The sequence below is a fragment of the Podospora pseudocomata genome (assembly GCF_035222375.1).
Source record: "Podospora pseudocomata strain CBS 415.72m chromosome 1 map unlocalized CBS415.72m_1, whole genome shotgun sequence".
Classification (NCBI taxonomy): domain Eukaryota; kingdom Fungi; phylum Ascomycota; class Sordariomycetes; order Sordariales; family Podosporaceae; genus Podospora; species Podospora pseudocomata.
The window spans coordinates 984,842-1,001,708 of NW_026946363.1; the positions used below are offsets into that span (position 1 = coordinate 984,842).

A 16,867-nucleotide genomic window follows, 5' to 3' on the forward strand; every position below is an offset into this window, starting at 1 on the left:
GGATTGGTCATACCGTACAGCTCAGCGTACAGTGTGGACTTTAAAATGCACAGTGCCCTTCAGGGGTCAGATTCTGCTCTTCTAGACTGCAACGGAATCCGGAATAACACACAGGGCAACAAACTATGCTAACAGAGAGAATAAATCTTGATGGAGATGCCGCTCCTATTCACATAGCCCGTCATATACCGAAGCTTCTCACTGTTGGAATGTATCAATCTTAAGTGCCCATGCTCAGCAGTATCCTTTCATCGATGAAACATGGCTCCCGAGGTCGGAGAATGTGGGTGGGAGGAGCCCCTACTTGCTCCTACCATCTAAGAGCCCATAGCATCAGATGACGGCCTGTCCTTTTGTCTGCCTAAAGTGCAGGTGGTCCCAAGTGAAACAATGTTGGACAAGTGGCAGAAAGCGGGGAAACTTTTCCCAAAAAACCTTTCCCGATCTTCCCAAACTCTTTCATCACAAACCACAAACCTCAAACCCAACTCCAAGAAGCTAGAGTCTTCGGACCAGAAGTTTCAATCTCAGATTTGATCGAGGTATGTATTTTTGCCTTTGCAAACGCACAAAGCCTTTACCTTTGTCCGCAGCCTAACATCTTGTCAAAACAGATGTCCAGTTGCCTGGTACACTCTTTCGACGTTTCTCTCCCCACCATGTCTACAAGATTCTTCCCGTTGTCTTCCATTCATCTATCTCCGCCTCTGTCACTCTTCCCTTGATGGAGATGCCACTGGTGGCTCACCGCCACACAACATTGACGACCCCGATGCCCTGGCAGGATTTCGAGCCCATTGGTTTCCACCCCGACGGTCTTCCACGGGGTGTGACAAGCAGTCTGGGAAGCCATTCGCCAACGGGGACATATCCGAAGGTTCTTTCGCTTGGTGGCAGCAGCGGTAATGGCTGGACAATCAGGCATCTTCGCCACCTTCCATTACCTCCCGTGCACGCGTTCGAGGGAGAGAGAGGGTCTCATCACAATGTCCACATCAACTTGTGCCGCCCATCGCCAAAGATCGTACCAGAGTCTTTTTGCGACTCATCCATCTTCATCCCGCCTTGTCACGGAAAATCAGTCTCGCTGCGTTCCCACACCTCTCATCACCTCCTCTCGTTCAATGGCAGGTCTATAGATGTTTCTGTTTGGACCAAACCGTGTCCGGAATATGCGATAGGATTAAGAGAAAACCACCCTGGGGCACACGGCGGTTGGAGAAGCCGGTTAGGGCGGACCTGAGGAGACAGGCAAGACAGCTCAGTTGAAGACCCGTGCCACCAAGCCATCGGCTGCTTCCTCGAAACCCGCCAACGATAGCTCCGATGACGAGGTTGACAACAGGGAGTTCGCGATCAAGGAGACTGGCTTAGCATTGAAAAACAGAAGTAGATTTTAAACTGAAGTGTTCGACCAAACAATCAAGGAGACTGGTCTGGAATAGGAAAGCAGAATGAGATTTCACTTCCCTTCCCACGAACTTTGTCCCATGTGGTTTGGTGCAACTTCACAAATGTCGTGTCAATCTTCTACCATCAATATTCAGAGGTTCAAGGCCGCTTACCCTATGTCATCTACGAAGGAGTTCAAAAGACTTCAACACGTGGTGAAGTTCAATGTTGACATCTAAGAATGCCCACCCTTGCCCATCATCTCCAAACTCTTGTGATAGTCACTAGTCCCATTGTTAGGATCCTGGTCCTTTGCCTTGCACTTGCTGTAGGTCTTGCCATTCCCATGAGCACCATCAATCCTCATAAAAGACTGTCCCTTCGCCTGCAACATTGCCTTTGCCGCGTCGTCATACCAGCCGTTTATAAAGTCGCCATGGAAGCAATACCCAACACCAATCTGTCCACGAAGTTGTCAGTGTAATGTCTCTTGCATTTCAAACAAAAAATCAAACGCAACAAAACAAGTAACAAACCTCCCCACAAGCCAACTTGATAGGCGGCACTCCCTTCCACCCCTGAGGAATAGCCCCGCGGGTATTATACCTGATCGAAAACCGCAAGCTAGGCATCCTCTTCATCCCAACCGGGCACTTGTTCCCTTGGGCGGCGGCGTACGTGTACTCGGAGATCTTGTCGGGGTTGACGCAGTCCGGGAACCGGAGGATGGCCTGTAGATGGGCCGAGCAAGTCGACAGCGGGAGGGCTGCGCGGTCACGCCGGTTGCGATCTTCGGGGCCGTTGCCGTCGCACCACCAGGTGATCATGTTGAGGTTTTCCTGGACGTCGGTTTGGGATTTGGCAGAGGCGTTGCCTGCTACCATTACGAGGTCGCGGGGGAAGGGGATCTCGGCGCGGTCGATGTTTTCGTAGTAGGTTTTGAAGGTGGCGGGGTAGATTTCCGTGTGGGTGTTTCCGTTGACGTAGTAGAGGGTTGGTGCCCCTGGGTGGGTTGGTTCTTAGTGTTTTTTCAAAGGAGGGGTTTTCAAACGTCTTTGCGGTGTTTTTTCTGGTCTTTGTTGGATGGGGGGAGCAGATGGCATACAGTAGACAGAAAGATCGTTTGGGTTCTCTCCGGAGGGACATCCTTTTTGTAGTTCTGCTGTTGTAGGGAGGTCTTTGGTCAGGGCGTCTGAGCCGTAGAAGGAGTGCATGTGGGAGACGTATTGGCCGGGGTAGACAATCGGATCGATGTTCTTGCGCATGAAGGGCTTATGCTCAACCACGGTCAGGCCTGATGCAAGGCCAGCCAGGAATAGAGCTTCAAGGGACCACATTGTATCAACTTGCTGGGAGTCTCCGTATGACGGTGTTTGATATCGAAGTTGTTGGAAGGGAACTCCGGCTTGCTTCTTGACGAGGATCTCAGAGCAGGCGAGTGCTGGACGTATTTGTATGCTTCTTCCCTCATCTCCCCTGATATATCGGCACTTGGACATTGCATGGCGAGTTTATAGTGGTAGGGTTCATGGCTGGGCGCGGCTAATCTGATGTTAATACCAGGACAATGTCTGATTGCATGGCTCATCTGGGGAACCGCTGTCACAAGGTTGACATGGATCAAGACTTACTTCCATTGGCGGAAGAGTTCCTAGTTGACATCCGTACCCAAAATGCTTGATTTGACCGTGGCGGTCGTTGCTGGCAATCTTGATCTGAAGGTTATGGCAGGAAGAGCCATCGGGGGTATCACTATTTCGGGAATAGTAGGTATGTGTGGGGGTTGCATTCTGCCGATATCTTTGCTTTCTATGGTTTTTTTTGCAAAGTAGAGACAGGAACAGAACTCGTTATATCAGGGAAATCGAAGTCCTCCGTGGGGCTTGGAAATAATTATGCCATACCCATGGTGCTCTTCAGCAGTTATGGTGCCTGAAAATGAACAAGGGCGCCCCGGCAAGGCGAGAACACACTGAACCCACCTCTCCACACACAGATACCCGGGAGTGGGGGGAAATTGTCCGAGAGCGGCTGTCCGGTCTTGGCCTGCCGTCGTGAACCTTCCTTCTAACCACCGTCCGGGCTTATCTGATGATCTGATAATCCGGTTTCAGTCCTTCAGCATCCAACATATCACTGCTAGCATCGTTATCGTTGTCTTTTTGCTTAACAAAGCGCATTATACCACTTGATCGCCCTGAAAGCAAACCCCAGGCCCAAAAACCGCGCACCATGGCAGACACCTCTCTCCAGAAGACTCTCCGGATAGGTGTTGATGTTGGAGGCACCAATACTGACGGCGTGATTCTCGATCCCTCGCGAGCCAACGACCCCCAGACTAGAGGCATCCTGGCATGGCATAAAGCAGCCACCACGCCCGATCCAAGCGATGGAATCAGCAAAGCTGTCACCACCCTGTTTACCTCGGCCAACATCTCTCCCGAGCAAGTGGCAACTGTCACCATCGGCACAACACACTTCGTCAATGCCATCGTCGAGAGAGACGAGGCCCGTCTCAGCAAGGTGGCTGTCATTCGACTGTCAGGCCCCTTCTCAAAGCATGCCCCCCCTTGTGTAGACTGGCCCGACGATCTGAGAGAGATTATTCTGGGTTACTATGCCCTCGTCAAGGGAGGACTGGAGGTGGATGGCGAACTGATCAGTGATATCAACGAGAACGAGATTCTGGAACATTGCGAAGAAATCCAGAAAAGGGGCATCACCAGCGTTGTCGTCAACGGTGTTTTCAGTCCCATCGACACCGTGGAAAGACAAGAAGAGAGAGCTGCCGACATCATCCGAAGGCGAATCCCTGGTTGCGATGTTGTCTGCTCGAAGGAGGTGGCCAATCTTGGTTTCCTTGAGAGAGAAAATGCTGCTTTGCTCAACGCTTCGATCCTCCGCTTTGCAAGGAAAACGATCAAGTCGTTCCAGAAACCAGTCAGACAACTAGGCATCAAGTGTCCTGTCTTCATCACCCAGAACGACGGGACGGTTTTGTCAGGCGAGGTGGCTTCCCGGTTCCCCATCAAGACTTTTAGCAGCGGGCCTACGAACAGCATGCGAGGGGCGGCCTTCCTTGTTCAAGGAGAGGACAAAGCAAACGCCGATGGACAAGGAGAAGGGATGATGGTGGTGGACATCGGTGGCACTACGACGGATGTTGGACTGCTGTTGCCGAACGGCTTCCCAAGACAACAGGCGGCCTATAGTGATTTTTCTGGTGTCAGGATGGTCAGTGTCCTTTCCACTTCCCAAGATGCACAGTGCTGACAATAATGACAGAACTTCTCCTGTCCTGACGTCAAAAGCATCGGACTCGGTGGCGGCTCCATCGTTAGAAAAGGCGACACCTTCTCGATCGGCCCACACAGTGTCGGCTACAAGTTAACCAGCGAGTCTATCGTCTTTGGAGGAAAGGCTCTCACAGCAACCGACTGTGCAGTTGCGGCCAATCCTGCTCTTGGCATCGGAACCCCTGAGCTGGTTCAGGGGGCACTTACACAGGACGAAGCCTCCGTCTACGAGACCCTTGTAAAGAAGAAGCTCGAAAAGATCATCGACACAATGAAGACCTCCCCTGCGGATACTGCTGTGGTTCTCGTTGGAGGCGGTGCCATCATTGCCCCGAATCAGCTCCGTGGTGCCAGCAAGGTGCTCAAGCCGGAATGGTCCCAAGTTGCCAATGCTATCGGCGCAGCCATTGCCCGTATTAGTGCCGTCGTAGACACCATCAGGTCCACCGAAACCCAGACAGTCAAGCAATTGTTGGCAGAGATATCAGACGAGGCAAAGGCAAAGGTCATTGCCGCTGGCGCAACGGCTGAGTCGGTCAAGATTGTCGAGGTGGAGGAACTACCACTACAAGTAAGTTTTATGTTTATATACCAACCTAGACATTGTACAGATCTACTAGAAAGGGAGCTAATAGCAGTGCCAGTATGTAGCAAACAAGACCCGCTTCATCGTCCGAGCTGCCGGCGATTTCGATCTGTCGCACACTGACACAATCGCCGAGCTATCGTCGGAGCAAGCATCTGAACAACAGGAGACCGAGTCAGAGCAACCATCCCAACAAGCCGCAACTGGTGGACAAAACAAGAAGCAAGTGGGTAAAGAGGCGCACCAAGTGGACATCTCAACCTACAAGCCAGACGTCTGCAACCGCGTCTGGCATGTTAACGAGACCGACTTGAGCTGGATCTCTACCGGCTGTTACATCCTCGGTACCGGTGGTGGTGGATCTCCTTATCCACATATGATCCTACTTCGGCAGCTGCTCCGAGCCGGGGCAACAGTGCGTGTCGTCAGCCCTGAGGATGTAGAAGATGACGCAGCTGTTGGTTGTGGAGGTGGCGCAGGAAGTCCAACTGTCAGTATCGAAAAGCTCCAAGGGGACGAGATGATGGAAGCTCAGAACGAGCTGTACAAGATCTGTGACGACCAGGCCACACACATGATTGCTCTTGAAATAGGGGGAGGGAATGGCCTTCAGGGTTTGACGCTGGGAGCAAGCAGCAATATGGATCTTCCTTGCGTGGACGGTGACTGGATGGGACGGGCCTACCCTACCAAGTGGCAGACTACGCCGGTGGTGTTTAACGAACGACAGCCTATCTGGTCTCCGATCTGTATTGCTGATGGCAACGGCAATGTCGTCGTTATGCCCAAGGCCTCTTCGGATCGTCAAGTGGAGAGGATTATGAGAGCTGCTCTCAGTAATATGGGCTCCCAAGTCGCTGCAGCGGAGCCCCCTGTCACTGGTGCCGAGATGAAGAGATGGGTGGTGGAGAACACGATCTCGCAGGCATGGAGGATTGGAAGGGCTGTTGCAAGGGCCAGGCAAGAAAATCGTCTTGAGACTATGGCAGAGAGCATCATTGACGAGTGCGGGGGTTCTGCGAGCGGCAAGGTCTTGTTCAAGGGCAAGATTGTTGGTGTGCAACGCACCCTGAGAATGGGTCATGTCTATGGAGAGTGTATCATTGAAGGAACTGATGTGTCTGGGTCGGACTATCCCACGACTCGGAAAGAAAGAGAGCAGCAATTCACTGGCCGTATCAAAATTCCATTCAAGAACGAAAACATTGCCGCTGTCAAGATTCACGATGGTCAAGAGGAGGGTGTTCTAGAGAAACAGGAAGATGTCCTGGCTATTGTCCCAGACTTGATTTGTGTTATTGATGCACAGAATGGGGAGGCCATCGGCACGCCCGAGTACAGATATGGACTGCTGGTCATGGTGATTGCCCTCGCGGCATCGGACAAGTGGACGGATTCAGAGAGAGGCATAGAGCTTGGAGGTCCCAAGGCTTTTGGATTTGGGCATCTTGAATACAAACCAGTGGGCACGTTCGTCAAGCCTGTCAGTGTTATTGACGAGTTTAACGCATCCGGTTGAGATGGCAAGTGCTGGATATAAGAAAACTCTCTGTCAATCAAGGCCATCAGGATGTTGGGCAATGGGATAGTTTGTTGAGTTAAAGATATCATAAAACAGTAAGCTGTAGCACGGTTGAGAGCACATGCTCTGCCGATTTATTGCTTTGGTTACTCGATCGCGGACGTTTCATCTCGACCCGCTACTATTGACGATTTTGGAAGGGCTTTCCGATAGCTCACGCATGAAGATATCGCCACATCTTCCATAAACATCTTCTGATTCTGCATTGAGTGATCCATTGGGTGTCATTTTTGCTCGGCTTTGATGTTATCTCTTCGAGTCACACCCAGACAGTACTCTGAACGTAAACAAGGTGAATGACCCTCAACGCCAGGGAGCACAAGTCAGTAAGCGTTGCATTCCATGATGGAATTCGTAGAAATTCTTCGATTCACTAGCAGATCTCGATTCGAAGATGCGGGTGTCTTCTAAATAGCATCCGGTTGTGGGCCATGTGCTTAGCCCACCGTGTGATGGGTGTCGTGTCATGACGCCCAAGGTTGCAGCAAGGTGACTGTCAACAGAAGGTTCCCTCTTTGTGCATCTTGAGAGTCCTCGATCTAGCTGTCCCTCGCAAGCTGTCAGAGCCATACTTGGCATCGTTTGCTTTTCTGACCGCCTATCAACCCCGTGGGTTTCGCTGGTGGGAACAGTGGAGGGTGACGCAAATTCAATTGTCCACACAGCATCGACCCAGCAAAACGCAGTGAACCGTGTGATCGTGCTTGCATGTAGACACAAACAAATGCACCTTGGCCTGCAGCTGCACGGCCTAATCTATCTTACCTGCCTTCGGAAGGATTCAGGAAAGTTTGTTGCTCTAGTGACTTTCTCAGGCCAGGAACCAGCTGTTCTCAACCATTCTCTTCCCCTTTCCACTTTCTGGAAGCAGTAACCATTTCATCCATCTGAGAAGAAGAAAAGGCTCGCCTTCCCTCACAAAGCTCGCGTTCACGCTCGCTACTACTACCATCACCGTTCGAGCTTCCGCCCCCTGTTACCCTTGCACTACTCGTGCTCGGCCCTGAACCGGTAGCCGAAGTGCCCGACTTACCGATGCGTGAGTGTCTTCCGTGTTCTTAGCTTCTCTTTTTCTGAATTCTCTGCAAACCATCGTTTTCATTCTTCTTCCAGTTTTACCCTTTTTACCTTTCTGCAGAGTCTGTCGTTGTGTTGTTAACGTAGATGTTCTGCCGTTGGGCAATGGGAACGTTGGCTTTATCTTTAACCCCTTCATCCTGATTTTTTTTGGTTTAGCATTCATTCTTCCCTCTTGTTTGATATTCTTTTCCTATCATTACCTTTGCATCCCTATCATCAAGAACCAGCTGCTCACTTCGGTGGGCAACAACGCAAAGAAGCCCGTTCTCCGCCGATGAAATGTTGTGCGAACGTAACAAGTTCCATTGCAGGATTGCTTGGAACAGTCCCAGTTACAAGCCCGCTCCTTTCCAATCCCCTGGTCACAGTCTTCTGATGAAAACGGTCGGTCCGGATCCGTTGCCAAGGCGGAGGGACAACCATCAGTCGGGCCAAGAAGAGTTCGAGGAGCTCTCTCGGCGAATAAACACAGCACAGACACACAAACCACACAACCACACACAGATGTTGACAAGATTCTTCCAGATCGCATCCGAACTTGGGCGAGGACAAAGGCCCATGGCCCTTCTCCCCTTACCGGGACACCCCCGAGGACCCATGCTGCCGAAGCTGGGAACGAACGACGAGAAGGACGCCGAGATCGCCCAGCAGAAGACACCTCAAGGAATGCCTTCACAAGCTTCTGGCTAACAATACGAGCTATCCTGTTCTCGAGCATCGTCAATGTACTACTCATCTTTGTCCCAGTTGGGTTTGCTGTCCGTATGTCGTCGCTGCCCCTGTTGGTTCCTTCAAAGTTGGTGATTCTGACAGAGCAATAGGTTTCGCGCATTTGCCTGCAGGCGTGGTTTTCGGTGTCAACGCTGTTGCAATTATTCCACTTGCCAGTTTGCTCAGCCATGCGACGGAGAGTGTAGCCAGCCGAATGGGCGATACCGTGGGGGCTTTGATGAATGTCACCTTTGGCAATGCTGTCGAGCTGATCATCTTCATGTTCGTCTTGGTCGTGTCTCATCTTGTCTTCGTGTGCTAACATCTCCGCAGAATCGCCCTCTGCAAGGATCAGATTCGAATCGTTCAAGCGTCGCTTGTGGGCTCGATATTGGCTAACGTCCTCCTGATCCTTGGCATGTGCTTCCTCCTCGGCGGTCTGCGGTTCCGGGAGCAAATCTACAACTCGACCGTCACGCAAACCAGTGCCTCTCTCTTGGCCTTGAGTGTGATGAGTCTGCTCATACCGACCGTTTTCCATGCCTCTTTCAGCAAGATCCTCACGGCAGACGACAAGGTCCTCAAGATCAGCAGGGGCACATCGGTGATCTTGCTGCTTGTTTATCTTCTCTACCTGGTGTTTCAGCTGAAGTCACATTCGTACCTGTACGAGTCGACACCACAGCATATCATTGAGATGGAGACCAGGCCTGGACCGGCAGCGCACTATTTCCACTCGTCGAGTTCGTTGGATGAAATGGACAGCGACCACAATACTTCGAGCGACGAAAATAGGGAAGACGAGGGGATCGGGCGTGGAAGACAACTAGAGGCGCTTCAACTTCATAGCACGGGATCGGCAGAAGACACCCACCCTGACGCTGTCACTGACGGGCACGAGTCGGGTCAAGGAGCTCCTACCCACTCCCACAAGAAGTCAAAGAAGTCGAAACATCACCACAAGCGACACCATTCCAAAACACATTGTGACTCTGGCGAGCAGACACAGCCATCGGTCCGCCGAGTGGCCTTTGAAGAGGGCCCCTCGCTGGAAGCACAACCTGTCCCAACCTCGCCACGACCTCTGTCGTTGAGCTTTCGCCAATTACCTCTCTTTACACCCCGTCAGTCAGGACTGAACATCAACAACCCCTCCAATCTCCCACCTGCTTGCCCACGTCGCGCCCGTTCGCTCCCTCTGAACCGTGGCCCTCCCACTTCTTCCTCTATATTTGATCCCAGCTTCAGGTTTTCCACTGCCAATGCTGAACCCCAACCGTCAACTACCTCTGCCCCTACGACTTCTCCCGACGACGGTCGGTCCACCACCACCTCCAAACCTCCAATCTGGCCTCCCATCCTTGTCCTGCTCATTTCAACGGCGTTGATCTCCCTCCAAGCAGAGTTCATGGTTTCAGCCATCACACCACTTTTGGCATCCGATACGGGCTTGTCAGAGGCGTTTATCGGGCTGATCCTGCTCCCAATTGTCGGCAACGCAGCAGAGCACTTGACAGCTGTCACAGTCGCTCTCAAGAACAAGATGGATCTTGCTATTGGTGTTGCCGTTGGTTCGTCAATCCAGATTGCATTGTTTGTCACACCTCTCGTGGTAATATTAGGGTGGGCCATGGGCAAAGATATGAGTCTCTTCTTTACCTTGTTCGAAACGGTGTGCGTGGTTGTCTCGGCGTTCATTGTCAGCTTCCTCGTGCTGGATGGAAGAAGTAATTATCTCGAGGGAGCTCTCTTGGTTGCGGGCTATGTCATGATTGCGGTAGCGGCGTTTTTCTATCCGGATGTTGCTGCGGCGAATTTGCTGGGGGGTGGGCAGGACGAATTGTTGAATGGGGGGCCGTTGGATGGGACTGGGTGATGCCTAGGGCAAAACTGGAGCAGGGACGGTGTCGAGCGGAGACGGCGGTGGGCGTCGAGTAGGAACAGTCATACGGGAAGGAGCGGTGTCAGGGTTGGTGTTTAACTATTTGCATTGAAGGCGTTTCTTGACAGCCATGGTCAGGAGTTTGGAGGTTATTGCATTCTTTTCTTTTTGTGTTTCCTGGCCGTCTAGCATGTAAGGAATAGAAGAGGTACCGATCATTCACTTTCTCCAACCATTCTTGTCGTCATGATTTTCGTTTTGGGTATCATCATTCGTCGTAACATCATCTCGTCGTCTCTTCCATTGTTTTCCCAGCTCAGTCATACTCCCGAATCGGACAGCAAGTCTCATTCAAGCAATCACAGCACACCCAGCAGCAACAACAACTAGCACAAAACCACGCCCAGCAACCAATCGGCTCTGGCTGTCTCCGCCTCCGCTTCTCCTGCACAACAACCACTCTTGTCGGAGAGGGCGACAGCGACCGCTCTGGTCCTTCAACGTCAATGACGTGCGCGGTTCTGCTTGTTCGGGTGGTGGACTGGTAGTATGCTCTTGGAGGGGGCCTTGTGCTGGTTGGTTGGTGATTATCAGCTTTGCCGAAGAGAGTGTCAGCAGAGAGGAAGAAGAAGATGCGTACTATTGCGGACGTGGCTCTGTTTCGTAGTAGTATCCGCCGCCCATTCTGTCCAATTCCTTGGTTCAATTGCTCCCGGTTCGAGGCCGTTTTGAAGGCCGTTTGGCGATAAGAACACTCAATTGATCGCCCTTGACTGACTGCTTGGTATCCTGACAGGGAACACGAAAAAGGTGGGGTTGGGTTGTTGGTTGATGTGTCAGTTCCAAAGACCGCACTCTTGACCTCGTTACCGAATGGTGGACGTGAATAATTGATCGGGAAAAAAACGAGATCCTTCTAACACGAAGACCCGTGGTCAGGACGACGGACGGGCTGGCCGTGGGGTTTTATAAACTTGTTTCGATCGAGACAAGGAAGACCGGAGAGAGAGGGGACGACACCATGGCTAAGGCTGACGGGCAAGACGCTGGCTTGCGGCGTGGGAGCGTGTTCTTTTTTGGTATACATACATACAAATGGGTAAAGCGGGAAGGAATATGCGGCGCAGCAACACCAGGGAGGGGAACTGATTGGCGTGATGGAAAGTGGGGAGGATGCTGGCCAACTGAATTGAGGCCTGCTTGGTCGAGGCCGGCGAAACCAGTAGCCTTTGACTGTCAGCGCCGGCTGCTTGGTGATGGGGAGAGGAATGCTCTAGAGGGGCGCAGGGGAAGATGGAGCGAGTAGAAGGACGGGAGTCATTGTCTTTGCATGATAGTGTATGTCATAGTGTATGCGGGCGAGCAGATAACAACAATGGACTGAGTTCCAAAAGGGGAGATATTTCTCGTGTTTCTCAGAGTCGCAACAGCTCTGGATCACTTGGTACTCGATTTGTCCCACAGGAGATGGGGGCCCGTTGTGTGCTGCCTTCTAGAAGACAAACAACCAGCAGTGGTAGGGGAACCATGGGCAGATCGAGTTGATCTCTGGCCTGGTCATGGAAGAGCAACAGCTTTGCACGGCCAGCAGATAGAAAATCCATCACTCGGGAGAGCAATGTGCCAAGCCCGGTCCGAACAGGGCGAGACGGGGCCGGACCCGGGCCTGTGAAGCTCACCCGAAACAAGAGAGCGATCAACAGACCTGGCCAGGTCAAGCATTATGGGAAATCGTCTCAAGTATTCGCAACATGTTTTTCCAGGTCGCCGGTGTCGCCCTCGCACTCGACGGCTCCCGTTCCTTTTCTACCAGCTCTCCCAGAGCCCCAAGGAATCGAAACCCTTTCCTCCGACATCATCAAACAGTTCATGCCAGCAGACAACACACCTGACTCTCCTCAACTTCCTCCTTAGTCTCCCTCCGCCGTCTTCCACTTGGAAGAAAACCAGAGGTCAATCATCACATAACCATCTCGCGACAATGGGTGTCCCCGTCGTTTTGGCAACGGTTGCTGCGTGCGGTAGTATCGTGACGTCGATCAAGTCGAGCTGGGAGCTCCGGCGCATGGTCAAGAGAAAGAAGGAGCAGCATGAAGCTGATGATGAGGCGCCCTATGTCTTTCGCAAGTTGCGCCAGGCGTACTATGATGGGCTTATGACGGTGCCCGAGTACGAGCAATGGTACGAGAAGTTCCTCGTGGCCAAGGTCGAAAAGGACTGTAAGTTTGTGCTCCATTCAAGTCTTCACTGAGAGCAAAAGGTATTAACCATTCGCAGTGGCCGGCCTTCGCCGTATCCGCGCGCATCTCCGCATCATTGAGAACGGAGCGCCCATCACAGGCAATCGTCGATCGCGGTCGGTCGAACCAAGCAGGCGTCGGCAGTCTGTGACATTTGCGCCGACTCCCCAGCATCCGGCCTATGTCGACTATCGACAGCCCAACCGTGGAAACATTGAGTACTATGCGGACCCACGCGCCAGGGTTGGTGCGCACCCTGATGAGTTTGTTCGACTGGAGCGGCAGTCGACGTGCAGTCGGGCTTCGTCGTCGGACGCGCAGTCACGTGTCAGTCGGAGCTCATCGGCGCGGCATGAGTCTAGGGGTCGCTCGAGGAGGAGGTATGATAGCAGTGATTCGGATAGTGACGACTACTACTATGAGAAGAGGAGCTATCGCGGTAGGAGCTCAAATCGGTAGTCGCGCATTTTGTCTTTTGCGACTGATGTCGAGAGGGGCGGTTCTTTTCAGGCGTTTGCGAGTAGTGGCAGGACTGGGTTAGGCTTATGATGAATTTTCCTTTGTACTAGCATAGCGTAATGAACAAGAGCAGTGCATTTCCATTTGTCGCGTTACTCCTCGGTTGTGAGGAAGGAGCGAACTGTATGGACGCAGAGTTGTAGTTGGAATCGTCGAGGGCAAGCAGCCAGTGGAGAGCTGGAGCAATTGAATTCTAGCTGTAAGGCTGGAGCTCGAAGCTCCAGCCTTTGGGCAGGGGTCATCCGCGTCAGCCCCACATGGCGCATCCTTATGAAGGTGGGGCATCGAATTCTGCATGCTCTGACCGCCAAAATTTTGAATTTGTCCCCACCAGAGAGTGTGCTGACCCTTGCGCGCTGTCCTAGAATGCGCCCGCAGTTGTTTTCAACATAGGCATAAACAACACCACAGACTGCCCGCTCTCTACAACCATGGCCACTGTAGCCCCCCCTCCCTCGAAGAGGCAAAAAAGAGAAGAGATTGAGCGCACCACAGTCCAGCAAGATGTTTCCCCTCTGCTTGCGACGGATCTCGGGTCCTTCAAGGCCAATTTTGTTGATGGTGATGGGAACCAAATGGCCGATGTGATTGAGATCAACTTTGCCGATGCCTCCGAGAAGAATGTGTCTGCCTTGTTGAACACTATGATGGGGAGGGTACGATCACACCGGAGTCCCCTATACTCAACCTACCTCTTGAACTCATGCGCTGACACTTTTAACCCCAATTCAGGATCGTGAAGAATTCACCCCCTACCGCTTTCGCATCCACATCCCCGGAAGGGACGTCATTGTAGACCAATATCCCACAGATCTACTTGGACTACTTAAAAAGCATGGCGTGAACAACCCCTTCGAAACGACCATCACCCTCTCCGCCGAGCCCCAGGCTGTTTTCAGGGTCCAGGCTGTCTCCCGTATGGCCCACAAGATCTCCGGCCACGGTCAACCTATCCTCTGCTGCCAGTTCTCTCCTCTTTCCTCCAGCCGCCTCGCCACAGGCAGCGGCGACAACACTGCGCGCATCTGGAATGTCGATACCGGTACACCCGAGAAGACGCTATCTGGGCATACAGGCTGGGTGATGAGTGTAAACTGGAGGCCAGATGGACAACAGCTGGCTACCTGCTCTATGGACAAGACTGTGCGGGTATGGGACCCGGCGACTGGAAAGTCGACAGCCGAGCTCAAAGGGCATGCGAAGTGGGTTTTGGGATTGGCGTGGGAACCTTACCACTGTAAGTGTGGTTCTTGATTCTCGGGAAAACAACTTGTCATACTAACCGCAAGCAGTGTGGCGTGATGGCACGCCTAGACTTGTCTCTTGCTCCAAAGACGGCACTGCCAGGATATGGGTCGTCAACACTGGCCGTACTGAGCATGTGCTGAGCGGTCACAAGAGCTCAATTACCTGCGTGAGATGGGGCGGGACAGGCCAGGTATGGATTAACCTCAACATATCCACAAGATGACCTCCCATACTGACGAGTCCCGATAGATTTACACCGGCTCTCAAGACAGAACTGTTCGCATCTGGGATAGCGTAAAGGGCACCCTCGTCCAAAGTCTAACCGCCCACGGCCACTGGATCAACAACATTGCTCTCTCTAGCGACTTTGTCTTGAGAACAGGCTACCTAGACCACAGCAAGGAGGTCCCAGAAACAGAAGAAGCCAAGAGGGCCAAGGCCAAGGAGAGATTCGAAAAGGCCGTCAAGATCAACGGCAAGGTTGCCGAGAGGTTTGTCTCAGCGAGCGACGATTTCACAATGTACCTCTGGGATCCAACCAACAACGGGAACAAACCGGTGGCCAGACTGTTAGGTCACCAAAACAAGGTCAATCAGTGTGCCTTCTCGCCAGATGGCACCATGATTGCTAGCGCTGGTTGGGACAACCATACTGTAAGTTTTATTACATAACTTTTGTTCCTTTCCAGTCCAAGGCTCACATGAAACAGAAACTATGGAACGCCAGAGATGGCAAGTTCTTGACCACTCTCAGAGGCCACGTCGGTCCGGTGTTCCAATGCGCCTGGTCAGCCGACAGCCGCTTGCTTGTTACTGGTAGCAGAGACTGCACCCTCAAGGTGTGGAACGTTTTGAAGGGCGCGCTGGCGAGGGATCTGCCGGGCCACGAGGACGAGGTGTATGCTGTGGACTGGGCGCCGAGGGACGGAGCCAAGGTGGCGTCTGGTGGGAAAGATAAGGCTGTCAGGACATGGATGAACTAGAGAGGAGGGGATGGTTGGTAAGAGTAAAGGAGAGGTGGGCGAGGAGTGATGATACCCTGATGGTAGAGGAATACAAAAAAAAAATGATCGTTTATGTTGCTATTCGGAGGCAAAAGGTTGCATGTGACTAAAACACTGGAAATGAACAAACCTATCGCGCATAGGTCTTACTTAACGGATAGAGGAGTACAGCATCCGGGAGGGCAAATCCGCCCTGTCACGACAGGTTGATGAGAACTTGACCGCCGAAAAACGGGCAATAGGGACGGGGGTCATGTTCCGTGATATCCTGTCCTGCCAGAAGGCTGCCCATTAAAACTGACGATCACGAAGTTTTACCCATACCTACTACCTACCTTGCCTTACGTACCTACGTACCCACGTACCCAATGTTGGAACGAGGCGCACACACACACACCCATCTAGTTAGACGAAGACGAGCTGTGAGGTGATTCTTCATTCGGCCGGGCCGTCTTCAGCTACTAGAATTTGGAGGTGTTCTCGGCATTTGTGGTACTGGGCGAGCCTTGGCTCATGTGCCGTCCCCGAACAGGTAGTTGTGAGAGGTTGATCGGAGGATTTTGCTGAGTTTGGATCGTCATCACATAGAGTATGTATGAGAGAGTTTCTATCTTTGCCGAGCTTTCACCGCTACTGTCTCATTGGGGGACGGGAGTCTGCTCCAACACTCTCAGACGAGAGAGATAAAGAGTGGTAAAATACCGCCAACCGAGATGGGAAATCAGGGTTGAGAATAAGGCCGGTTAGGGAAAGACGGGAATAGCAACTCCTATCTACAGAAGAGGAGAGCCATGGTTTGGCTTGTGATTGTTACTGGATACTATGTGTGAACTGGGCGGGATTTTCACCATGGCATGAAATGAGACGGTGACATCCTTCCCCTGGGATGCTTGGGACCTTTCTTTTTTTCCTGCAATGGGCCATCCCCGGCAGATCGTGGTGTCTAGACTACTGCGTAAACATGTGTGTGAGCAGACGCCGTGCATTAGTGGGTTGTTGCTGGCTTTGCGGCAGCTGTTTCTGATAGGTCCCGTGGAATCGGGGTTCGTGGATGAGGTGCCTGTGGAGTGTTGATTCTCGGGGATAGCCCACAGGATGATGGTGCGGAGTGCATTGGAGAATGAGGGGATTGAGGGGACACAGGTGGTTATGGTGTGTCCTGACTATTAGGTGGTGGTTTGGCGAGAGAACAGCCGTAGCAATTGTCCCTGTTGTCAGTCTGATGATAGGCATGGGTACCCATAATGTCGAGCTCACCATCAGATACCGGTAGTGAAGATACAGAGAGCAATCTTGTGAAGAAATCACCTTGACAGAAGATGCCACA

General features: G+C 52.3%; 6 protein-coding genes across 6 annotated transcripts; 4 read left to right on the forward strand and 2 right to left on the reverse strand.

Moving 5' to 3' along the window:
• Positions 1-261: 261 nt before the first annotated feature.
• Positions 262-1,243, forward strand: QC762_0003270 (uncharacterized protein; the record flags this gene model as incomplete). The annotated part of the gene is made up of 3 exons (XM_062882778.1): positions 262-283; positions 499-542; positions 623-1,243. 3 exons carry the CDS (start codon positions 262-264, stop codon positions 1,241-1,243), a joined length of 687 nt encoding a protein of 228 aa, XP_062747871.1.
• A 113-nt stretch (positions 1,244-1,356) lies between these two features.
• On the reverse strand, positions 1,357-3,268 carry QC762_105630 (uncharacterized protein). Its single transcript, XM_062884953.1, has 3 exons — positions 2,498-3,268; positions 1,929-2,395; positions 1,357-1,852 (listed from the first exon to the last, which is right to left on the reverse strand). Exons 1-3 carry the CDS (start codon positions 2,889-2,891, stop codon positions 1,628-1,630), a joined length of 1,086 nt encoding a protein of 361 aa, XP_062747872.1. The 5' UTR covers positions 2,892-3,268; the 3' UTR covers positions 1,357-1,627.
• Positions 3,269-3,270: 2 nt separating this feature from the next.
• On the forward strand, positions 3,271-11,193 carry QC762_0003290 (uncharacterized protein). The gene is made up of 6 exons (XM_062882779.1): positions 3,271-4,626; positions 4,678-5,259; positions 5,333-6,788; positions 8,462-8,698; positions 8,758-8,929; positions 8,981-11,193. Exons 1-6 carry the CDS (start codon positions 3,625-3,627, stop codon positions 10,521-10,523), a joined length of 4,992 nt encoding a protein of 1,663 aa, XP_062747873.1. The 5' UTR covers positions 3,271-3,624; the 3' UTR covers positions 10,524-11,193.
• QC762_105655 (uncharacterized protein) lies at positions 10,623-13,466 on the reverse strand. Its single transcript, XM_062884954.1, has 2 exons — positions 11,170-13,466; positions 10,623-11,101 (listed from the first exon to the last, which is right to left on the reverse strand). The coding sequence occupies exons 1-2, from the start codon at positions 11,211-11,213 to the stop codon at positions 10,846-10,848; spliced, it is 300 nt and encodes a 99-aa protein (XP_062747874.1). The 5' UTR covers positions 11,214-13,466; the 3' UTR covers positions 10,623-10,845.
• Positions 11,708-13,445, forward strand: QC762_105660 (uncharacterized protein). The gene is made up of 2 exons (XM_062884955.1): positions 11,708-12,748; positions 12,807-13,445. Exons 1-2 carry the CDS (start codon positions 12,253-12,255, stop codon positions 13,226-13,228), a joined length of 918 nt encoding a protein of 305 aa, XP_062747875.1. The 5' UTR covers positions 11,708-12,252; the 3' UTR covers positions 13,229-13,445.
• A 132-nt stretch (positions 13,467-13,598) lies between the features above and the next one.
• Positions 13,599-15,636, forward strand: RSA4 (ribosome assembly). The gene is made up of 5 exons (XM_062884956.1): positions 13,599-13,944; positions 14,021-14,525; positions 14,581-14,726; positions 14,786-15,190; positions 15,247-15,636. The coding sequence occupies exons 1-5, from the start codon at positions 13,720-13,722 to the stop codon at positions 15,517-15,519; spliced, it is 1,554 nt and encodes a 517-aa protein (XP_062747876.1). The 5' UTR covers positions 13,599-13,719; the 3' UTR covers positions 15,520-15,636.
• Positions 15,637-16,867: the final 1,231 nt, after the last annotated feature.